General features: G+C 43.2%; 1 protein-coding gene across 2 annotated transcripts in view; it reads right to left on the reverse strand.

Annotated features, from left to right (window-relative positions):
• The window catches only part of PPIL4 (peptidylprolyl isomerase like 4), a 39,887-nt gene extending 31,184 nt beyond the window's left edge, over window positions 1-8,703 (reverse strand). The window contains exons 1-5 of one of the 2 annotated variants that reach the window (XM_055433133.2): window positions 8,562-8,703; window positions 1,497-1,564; window positions 1,347-1,411; window positions 945-1,062; window positions 179-321 (exon numbers count right to left, since the gene is read on the reverse strand). In XM_055433133.2, coding sequence (XP_055289108.1) covers window positions 179-321; window positions 945-1,062; window positions 1,347-1,411; window positions 1,497-1,564; window positions 8,562-8,631 — 464 coding nt within the window. In that variant the 5' untranslated portion in view covers window positions 8,632-8,703. Of the gene's footprint in view, window positions 1-178; window positions 322-944; window positions 1,063-1,346; window positions 1,412-1,496; window positions 1,565-8,347; window positions 8,514-8,561 lie in introns of those variants that run through there. The other variant, XM_088840817.1, reaches the window with a different exon arrangement.
• Window positions 8,704-10,901: the final 2,198 nt, after the last annotated feature.

The raw sequence follows: 10,901 nt of genomic DNA on the forward strand, positions 1-10,901 counted from the left end.
AAGCAATTATAATTAGTACAGTAATGGTCTTCTCTATTATAAAGATTCTTATTGTCTCCAATTAATTCACATTTTAGAATTATCCAAAAACCAGTCCTATGTATGCCATCCCCATTATCTGGCAAACATCACATATTAAAACATTGCAGTACATTCCAATAATAAATAGTAACCATACCTGATATCTTGATATGGTACAAAGTCCTTATCAACAAAGGTCTCGTTAATTTTCTTAATTATGTCCATGCCTTCTGTCACCTCACCAAACACTGTATGAACGCCATCAAGGTAATCCAGATTCTCTCCTGTTGTAATAAGAAACTATATAAAAAGACATTTAATAAATACAAATATATATATAAAATTCAAACTGCTGTTAGTTACAAAAGACTCTACATTAACTGCATTTAGTACTTGTTACTGGTATTTCTCACCCACTTGTTACTAGTACGAAGTGAAAGGCACAAAGTTTAAACATAAAATATCAATAAATACACAGATGCTTAATTGTTTAAAATACTTGAACAAACCAAATCTCAAGTTTTTTCACATGTAAACTCTGAGGAAAAAAAGCATCTACTCCAATGGGAATGTTGTGACAGTGAATGAAACGTGCTCAACATGACCTGTTTTGAAATAAGTAATAAATACTGCAAGGACAGGCCTTTCTGTCTCTGAACAGTGATGATCTATGAATTGTGGGATTATAGGTAATGTTATTTTCTTCTTTGTACTTTCCTACATTTTCTAAATTCCTCCCAAAGGATATGCCTTACATTCAAAAGAACAAAATAATAAGGATTTTTTTAACATAGGAGAAAACAGTGTCATTTTTAAATTCTAACAAATATCTTTGGTTGAAATTCTCTCCTTACTAGATAGTTCAAAAACATAATTTCATGGGTGCCCTCCAGCAAAACTCATCTCCTCACACATTTTCTAACCTGAGATCCATGCTGATCACTGCCATTGTTCACCATGGACACAGTGCCTTTCTTCTTGTGCTTAATTCTTGGCACTTTCTCAGCATCGAAAAAGCTTGCTTGATCACCATACAGTTGACTAAAAATACATATAATAAGGTTATAAAATATAAGTACACTCAACATGAAATACAGACATACTAGGATTATATATATATGGCACTAGAGTTAGCATATAAAGTTACCATTTCTTTATAGAAATGGCACCATTATTCAAAATATTCCTTTTTTGCTATAGACATTTATGGAACTTGGGAAAAAATCTATATTTGAACCATATTTTAAAATGCACATTAAAGTATACTACTTAACATTTTTGAGAAGAATTTCTATTTTTATCCATTTGAAAATAAAGACACTTACCCAAAAACTGATTCTCCTCCACGTCCAGTCCCTGTAGGATCACCAGTCTGTATGATAAAGTCCCTCTGTAATATATAGAAGACTTCATTAATTCAGAGCTTGTTAGACGGTTCCAATAACAAAGAACATGTCTAATATCTGCCAACTCACCTGGACATTGTGAATAAGGCAATAATTGTAATATTTTATTTTGCACAACTTCAGGAAATTCAAGCAAGCTGAAAAAAAGTAAATACTAAATTTACCACAGCAGTTCACAAATATATTTTCAATCAAGTAAAGGCACAGTTAGTATAATTTACTTTCTAAGCACAATTGCACTTATCTCACACGCTAGTAAAGTACTGCTCAAAATTCTCCAAGCCAGGTTTCAGCAATACGTGAACCGTGAACTTCCAGATGTTCCAGCTGGTTTTAGAAAAGGCAGAAGAACCAGAGATCAAATTGCCAACATCTACTGGATCATCGAAAAAGCAAGAGAGTTCCAGAAAAATATCTATTTCTGCTTTATTGACTATGCCAAAGCCTTTGACTGTGTGGATCACAATAAACTGTGGAAAATTCTGAAAGAGATGGGAATACCAGACCACCTGACCTGCCTCTTGAGAAACCTGTATGCAGGTCAGGAAGCAACAGTCAGAACTGGACAACAGACTGGTTCCAAATAGGAAAAGGAGTGCGTCAAGGCTGTATATTGTCACCTTGCTTATTTATCTTATATGCAGAGTACATCATGAGGAACGCTGGGCTGGAAGAAGCACAAGCTGGAATCAGGATTGCTGGGAGAAATATCAATAACCTCAGATATGCAGATGACACGACCCGTATGGCAGAAAGTGAAGAGGAACTCAAAAGCCTCTTGATGAAAGTGAAAGAGGAGAGTGAAAAGGTTGGCTTGAAGCTCAACATTCAGAAAACAAAGATCATGGCATCTGGTCCCATCACTTCATGGGAAATAGATGGGAAAACAGTGGAAACAGTGTCAGACTTTATTTTGGGGGGCTCCAAAATCACTGCAGATGGTGACTGCAGCCAAGAAATTAAAAGATGCTTACTCCTTGGAAGGAAAGTTATGACCAACCTAGATAGTATATTAAAAAGCAGAGACATTACTTTGCCAATAAAGGTCCGTCTAGTCAAGGCTATGCTTTTTCCAGTGGTCATGTATGGATGTGAGAGTTGGGACTGTGAAGAAAGCTGAGCGCCGAAGAATTGATGCTTTTGAACTGTGGTGTTAGAGAAGACTCTTGAGAGTCCCTTGGACTGCAAGGAGATCCAACCAGTCCATTCTAAAGGACATCAGTCCTGGGTGTTCATTGGAAGGACTGATGCTAAAGCTGAAACTCCAAATCTTTGGCCACCTCATGCGACAAGTTGACTCATTGGAAAAGACTGATGCTGGGAGGGATTGGGGGCAGGAGCAGAAGGGGACTACAGAGGATGAGATGGCTGGATGGCATCACCGACTCGATGGACATGAGTTTGAGTGAACTCTGGGAGTTGGTGATGGACAGGGAGGCCTGGCGTGCTGTGATTCATGGGGTCGCAAAGAGTCTAACACGACTGAGTGACTGAACTGAACTAAAGTTACCATATAAAAACCTTCCCAAATGGTCAAATGTCCAAAGTCATTTTATAAATATAAGTAAGCTTCCCTCGTAGCTTAGTCTGTAAAGAATCTGCCTGCAATGCAGGAGACTGGGGTTTGACTCCTGGGAAGATCCCCTGGCAAAGGAAATGGCAACCGATTCCAGTATTCTTGTGTGGAGAATCCCGTGGACAGAGGAGCCTGGCAGACTACAGTCCATGAGGTCGCAAAAGTCAGACACGACTTAGCAACTAAACCACCACCAAGCCTAGAAAAATGCAATATATTTTAAGTTATCTTTTATTCTCTTTTTCTTTGGATTTTTTGGGCATCTGAGCTATACAGGAAACTAAAACTTATCTGGGATAAGCAATCATCTTTTTTTTTTCTATTTTGTAATTTATTTTTAATTGAAGGATAACTGCTTTACAATATTATGTTGGTTTCTGCCATATATCAGCATGAATCAGCCATAGGTGTACATATATCCCCTCCTTCTTGAAACTCCCTCCTACCTCCCATCCCAACCCACCCCTCTAGGTTGTCACAGAGCACCAGTTTGAGCTCCCTGAGTCAGCAATCATCTATTGATAAACTGATTTCGTTAAGAGAAAAAAGAAAAACTACAGAGGACACTGTAATGGGAAAGGATCTAGCAGAGCATCTGAAAATGGGTCCAGCTTATTTACATTAGAGAAAACAAAGTATCTGGGATCAATTTTTTTTACAATAGTTAAATAGCCCTTCACTAAAATCCATACACTCACCATGTACCTCTGGAGAAGGGAATTGTTACCCTACGCCAGGCGATCTTCCCAACCCTGGATTGAATCCAGGTCTCCTGTACTGGAGGCATATTCTTGACCGTTGGAGCCACCAGGGAAGCCCCAAGAATACTGGAGGGGGTAGCCATTCCCTTCACAAATATCCATACACTAATCATGTACCACCTTTTTAAAATAAATTCACTCATTTATCCAATAAACACTGAGTATCCGCTAGGCACTTGGCACTGTTAGGTCAAATGCCAGTAAATCTCTGCTGTTAAGTTGATAGTCCAGGGGTAGAGAAACATTCTAGCAAGTTCTCAAGGCACTAAGCTGGAAAACAAACAGAAAGATACATGAGGGATCCCTACCCCTCAAGGAGCTAACACTAAATGAAGGTCCTTACACCTGAACACATGGGGTCGCAAGGAGTCAGACACGACTGAGCGACTGAACTGAACTGAACAACTGAACACAGTTATAATACTGAGCATACCTGATAATACCATTGGTGCACTTAAATAGTACGGTTTTGTTAATAAATATACCATAAGAGTTGAAAAGAGAGATTGTTTCTGGCTGGGGAAAAGAGAAGACCTCCTGGAGGCTGAAAATGAACATTAAAAGAACTGGACTGGCAGAGAGTAGAGAGGGGCCATTTCAAGGTTGGAAGACATTGTGAAACAGCCTACCCTCCTCCAGGGGATCTTCCTGACCCAGAAATTGAACCTGTGTCTCTTGAGTCTCATGCATTGTGGGCAGATTCTTTACCACTACGCCACCTGGGCAGTCCCATTTAAGAGCTATATCAACCAATACAGTACATGGTCTTTGTTTGGATCCCATTTCAAATGATGAAATATTCTTTTAAATGTTTATGAGACAACAGATAAACATGAATGTTGCTCAGGAATTATTGGGGCTCCCCTGGTGGCTCAGTGGTAAAGAATCTGCCCGCAAATGTAGAAGACATAGGTTCAATCTCTGGATTGGGAGGATCCCCAGGAGAAGGAAATGGCAACCCACTCTAGTATTCTTGCCTGGGAAATCCCGTGGACAGAGGAGCCCGGCAGGCTTACAGCCCATTGGGTCGCAAAAGAGTCGGACAGGATTGAGCAACTAAACAACAAAGCGGAATTATTGCTTATTGCTCTAGACGTGACCATGGCTTGTGGTTATTTTATCTTTTTTAAAAAATGTCTTTTGTTGTTGTTCAGTCACTTAGTCGTATTCAACTTTGCTACCCCATGGACTGCAGCACGCCAGGCTTCCCTGTCCTTCACCATCTCCCAGAACTTGCTCAAACTCATGTCCACTGAGTCAGTGACGCCATCCAACCATCTCATCCTCTGTCGTTCCTTTCTCCTCCTGCCTTCAATCTTTCCCAGCACCTGGGTCGGCTCTTCACATCAGGTAGCCAAAGTATTAGAGCTTCAGCTTCAGCATCAGTCCTTCCAAGGAGTCTAAAGAATTGATTTCCTTTAGGATGGACTGATTGGATCTCCTTGTAGTCCAAGGGACTCTCAAGAGTCTTTTCCAACACCAAAGTTCAAAAGCATCAATTCTTCATGGCTCAGCCTTCTTTATGGTCCAACTCTCACAACCATACGTGACTATTGGAAAAACCACAGCTTTGACTATACAGACCTTTGTCAGCGAAAATCCCATGGATGGAGGAGCCTGGTAGGCTGCAGTCTGTGGGGTCGCTAAGGGTAAGACACGACTGAGCGACTTCACTTTCACTTTTCACTTTCACACATTGGAGAAGGAAATGGCAACCCACTCCAGTGTTCTTGCCTGGAGAATCCCAGGGAAGGGGGAGCCTGGTGGGCTTCCGTCTATGGGGTGTGACCCACACAGAGTCGGACATGACTGAAGTGACTTAGCAGCAGCAGCAGCAGCAGGTTTGTCATAGCTTTTCTTCCAAGGAGCAAGCATCTTTTAATTAACTACAGATTAAATAAATGTCATATGTTAGTCACTCAGTCATGTCCGACTCTTTGCCACCCCGTGGATTGTAGCCTGCCAGGTTCCTCTGTCCATGGAATTTCTCCAGGCAAGAATACTGGAGTGGGATGCCAACTCCTTCTCCAGGGGCTCTTCCCAACCCAGGGATCAAACCCAGGTCTCCAGCATTGCAGGTGGGTTCTTTACTATCTAAGCCACCAGGGAAGCCCTTTAATGTCATGTAAAGGAATTCCCTGTCAGTGCAGTGGTGAGGACTCAGCACTTTCACTGCCCCGGTCTGGGGTTCAATCCTTGGTCAGAGAACTAAGATCCCACAGGCTGCACGGCAGAGCCAAAAGCAAACAAAAAAATTCAGCGGACATGGCAATATAAATGCAACATATATTAACAACTGTTAAATGAAGCTAATCAACACCAGAGAGTTCATTTACATGATTCTACTTTCGTATATGCTTAAAGTGTTCTAAAATAAAAAGTTTTTATAAAAAGGAAAAGGGAGAGAGGGAGTGAGAAAAAAAGAAAAATAAGTCTGGATATATTTATTATAGATTGATAAGTAGTTATATCCAATCACAACTACTTACACATTACAAATATATACAAAGAGCATGGATTTATGTTTTAAGTGTTCCAAGCTATCGTTGCAGAAACACTGCAAAATCTCACATAAAAACATTCTGTGTTAGATGGGATAATCCTACCTCTCTTTCAGTTTCTCATAATTCTAGGGAAAAAGGCCCATTCCTTGCTAAATGCTGCTCCACGTGGAATGTGTCAAACTCAAAGAAAAACAAAACCGAAGATGAAAAATACAATTCGCTACAAGACTCAGTGAGCCCCTGGATCTTGTCATCCTTAAAGCTTACCCCCCCAGTAAAAGTCACTCAGTCCTGTCCGACTCTGGGACCCCTGTGGACTATATATGTCCACGGAATTCTCAAGCCCAGAATACTGGGTGGGTTGCCTTTCCTATCTCCAGGGGATCTTCCAAACCCAGGGATCGAACCCAGGTCTCCCGCATTGCAGGCAGATTCTTTACCAGCTGAGCCACAAGAGAAGCCCAAGAATACTGGAGTGGGTAGCCTATCCCGTCTCTAGGGGATCTTCCCGACCCAGGAATTGAACCAGGGTCTCCTGCACTGCAGGCGGATTCCTTACCAACTGAGCTATGAAGGAAGCCCAAAGCTTACACCAGTAACCTAAAGCAATCCATTATTTTCTTTAAGGCAGTTTCAGTTGAGTTTCTATCACTTGAACAAAGAGTCTGAATACAACACATATTATCCATTACTTCGGTGTGCACCTTCAAAGTGTCAGGCACTGCACTAGGTGCTCAAGATATAGAGATAATTAAGGAATAGTCCCTGCTCTCTTCAAGTTTACATCCTGAGAGGAGACCAAGACATGAAAATAATTCCAGGCCAACAGGAAAATGTATAACAAAATACGTACTATGTGATTTATAAAAGACCTGAGGCAGAGCAAAAGAAACCAATCTAACTCTGCTTAGGGACACTGAGAGCTTCATAGAAGAGATCATGCTTGACCTGAGAACTGATTAATAAACAGGAAGTCTGCCAAAAGGTCAACAGTGGGGAGAAATGTGGGGCACAGGCATCAGTATAAGAAAGGAATAGATGTTTGCTGAGAGTTGCTGGGGTGGGGGTGATAACTCAGTGTGGGATGAAGCGCGGCACCTCAGCAGGCACTCCCGGTACCATATTGATAGCTAGTTTCATCTTCTTTGACAAACTGCATTCCTTGGGGGCAGGAGCCTGATTGTAACTAAACGCTCCTGTTTGGTTACAGTATCTCCAGTTTCTCCCCACTCTGAAACATTCTCCATCAGTTCAGTTCAGTTCAGTCGCTCAGTCGTGTCCGACTCTCCGCGACCCCATGAATCACAGCACGCCAGGCCTCCCTGTCCATCACCAACTCCCGGAGTTCACTCAAACTCATGTCCACATATTGTTGCCTATTATCGTCCTAAAACAAGTTTGTTACGCCTCTCTCAATCCTGCTTTCAAACCCTACAAAGATTGCGGTTTTCAGTAGGGCACACAAGGCTATTCAGGACCATCCCTAACCTAAAAAACGTATATGACCAGACTCACGGGCTGCCATCTCACTGTCAAGCCACGCCAATCTACTTGCCGTTTCCAGAAAATTCCAAACAAACAAGAACACCCTCACTCCCACTCATTTTTAAAAGAGCGAGTTCAAGTGCTCTGCATTCTTCTTTAGCTCTGCTTCTCCCCACCCCCAGCCAGGAAGAACTAGTCCCTCCTCTGGTTTCCATGGCAACTTACACATTCTTCCACTACATCGCTTAAGAAATTAAATGGGTTGCGGCGCCTATTTCCCCCAATGGAAAATTAGACCTTCGAGGGCAAGACGCCCAGCCCACGGCTTGGCACAAAGTCTCGCGTAGTGGGCGATCAACGAGTGTTTGCTAAGGCTGGGTGCACACCTCCGGACAGCCCTCCCTCTACCCAGGAGGGATGGCCACACTCACTGCTCCAAGCCCTTCGACCCTGCTTTCATCAAGATTTACTGATTACACACGGAGGAATACTCGCTGTGTTCCTCTGACTAGTAAAAAGCAGTAAAGTCACAAGAGCTATGGCACTGAATATGCAGCCTGCATTCACACACAGGGATTTAATAACCACAAACACCCGCCACCCGACTGGCCAGCACCAGAGGCGGAGAAGGGTTGCTCCTCAGAAACAAACTTTTCAACCAGGGCCCGCTGATAAACTGCGCGGCCGCGGGCACCATCAGCCCAGAAGCTCCAGCCAGTCCACGCCGGGGACTGGGCAGAAAAGCAAAGCGGGGAGGCGGGGGGGAAGAGCGCGGCCCGCCGAGAGGTGAGCAGGGCCGGGGCCTCACCGCGCGGCCGCTCCTCTGTGTACAGGTCGATGACGACGTCGCCCAAAGTGGTCTCCAGCAGAACCGCCATGGCGCCCGCTCCTCCTCGCAACAGGCCCCGGGGGTGACAGGCGCAGCCCTACGTCATCTGCGCCACGAGTCACCCTCGACGCGACGCCTTTTACGTCATCCCTCCGGCGACACCGCCCCCTCCGGGAGGCTCCCTGAGCGGGCCTGGTCCTTGGAGAGCCGAACCCTCTGTGGGTTCCCGCCCCTTGCGCGGCCCTTTTGAAAAATCTTCCAGAGGCCCTGGGGACTGGCGCGGAAGGTTGTCACTCAAAGTGGCTTCTCTGAAGGGTTTGTGCTCCATTTTGTGTCCATCTCAAAAAATGACGCGGACCTTTCTTTAATGCTCCGCACGCGCTCTGTTTCGTCGCCCGAAGGCGAGTGTGGGGCGCCACCTTCCCCCGCCCTGTTGGGACAACTACGCCGAGTTTTCTAGTCGGTCTCTTCTTATCGCCCCGAATCAGAAATTTTAACTCTTAAAGGTAGGATTTGCTACTCAGAAAGATGGTTAACAGAAAGGTCTTTCCTGGCTAATTGTGTCAAGCGAAGCTAAGTAAAAGTCACTCAGTCGTGTCCGACTCTTTGCGACCCCATGGACTATACAGTCCATAGAATTCGCCAGGCCAGAATACTGGATTGGGTAGCCTTTCCCTTCTCCAGGGCATCTTCGCAACCAAGGGATCGAACCCAGGTCTCCTGTATTGCAGGCGGATTCCTTACCAGCTGAGCCACAAGGGTTGTGTCAAGGGCTGTACCTTTTACAGCCGCTGATGGTGGGTGAGTCCTTAGTGCAAGTAGCTAAATTTCGTAGGTTTCAGCTCGTATCTCTACTGGTTATATCAATACTTTTGATGAAATAAGAGAAAGCAATTTTAAGGCAAGAGGACAATTTAAGCTTAAAAAGTTTTCTCTGCTCTTTGGCCTCCTCCTTCCCTCTAATGTGCATTGTGAAGCTGCGTTGTGCATTACCCAGACCTCCTCCCCAATGGCAGAAATACCTGCTCAAATCCTAAAGATCAGTTTTTCTCCTTCAGGTGACAGCCATGTAACTCCTTAGAAGATAACATTGCTTTCTCAGTCCTGTAAGGGGTGCCTTTAAGGTGTGCAGACATCTTTGGTGAACTTTTATGAACAATGCAAGTGTTTAATTTCCATCAGAGTTAATTTTTGGTACAGAACAGACTGGTAAGATGACCTGGGGAGATACTGGGTTGCATCCAAAGGAGACTCTTAGCTTAAGTGCTTACTTACGATCATATTAATGTGACTAGCTGTATTACTTGTATTCTGCCTATTTTACAAGATTATTGCGCCTTGTACTACCAAATGTGACAGAACCACCAATAAAAATTATGATGACTAGTAAACTTGAAGTGATTGACCAAATATATAGTGCTATAAGATCAATGATTATAATGGAGTAACTCTATCTATGAGAAGCAGCAACAAGAGGGAACCACTTCCTGAACCATAACAGACTAGTAAGACAGGCAGTCTAGAGATTTGGGCTACTAGACCAAAAGTCACACTGGACTTTTGCTGTTCTTTAAACACTACTTGTGGAGGAAGGGTTCTGCCGCAGGGCCATCCCATCTTGCTGGATCTCTTCTTTTCCAGTTATCACATGATTCTCTTTCACCTCCTTTAGGTTTCTTCCTCACAGTCACCTGTTAGTGAGACCTTCCCTGACCACTACAGTTAAAGTTAACCCCACATGCATACACTTCTGTTCTTCTTCACAGTACTTTTTACAATCTAACATGCTATTTAGGAAATTTGTATGTTGTTACCAGAGTGTCAGTTCCAGAGGGAAATCCAGTTTTGTCTGTTTTGTTTACTGCTGTATCCCTAGTGCCCGACAGCCTGCCACATAATAGGTGAATACTTATTTGTTGAATGAATGAATATTGGCAATTAATTAAATAAATGCAAATTAAAATAACAATGAAATTGTTAATGGGAAAGTAAAATAATACAGTCACTTTGGAAGACAGATTGGCAGTTTCTTACTTGTACAAAGCTAAATATAATCTTACCTTGATATCAAGAAATCACACAGTTAGGTATTTACCTAAAGAAGCTGAGACAGGTCCACATAAAAACCAGCATACAAGGGACTTTCCTGGTGGTCCTGTAGCTAAGACACCGCTCCCAATGCAGGGAGCCTGATTTTGATCCCTGGTCAGGAAACTAAGGATCCCTGTGCAACTAAGACCTGGCACATCCAATAAATAAATAAATCTTTTAAAACAAAAACCTGTGCACAAATGTTTATAGCAGCTTAATTCATATTTG

This window comes from Moschus berezovskii, chromosome 10 (genome assembly GCF_049115385.1).
Source record: "Moschus berezovskii isolate FMDL1 chromosome 10, NW_MosBer_1.0, whole genome shotgun sequence".
Taxonomy (NCBI): Eukaryota; Metazoa; Chordata; class Mammalia; order Artiodactyla; family Moschidae; genus Moschus; species Moschus berezovskii.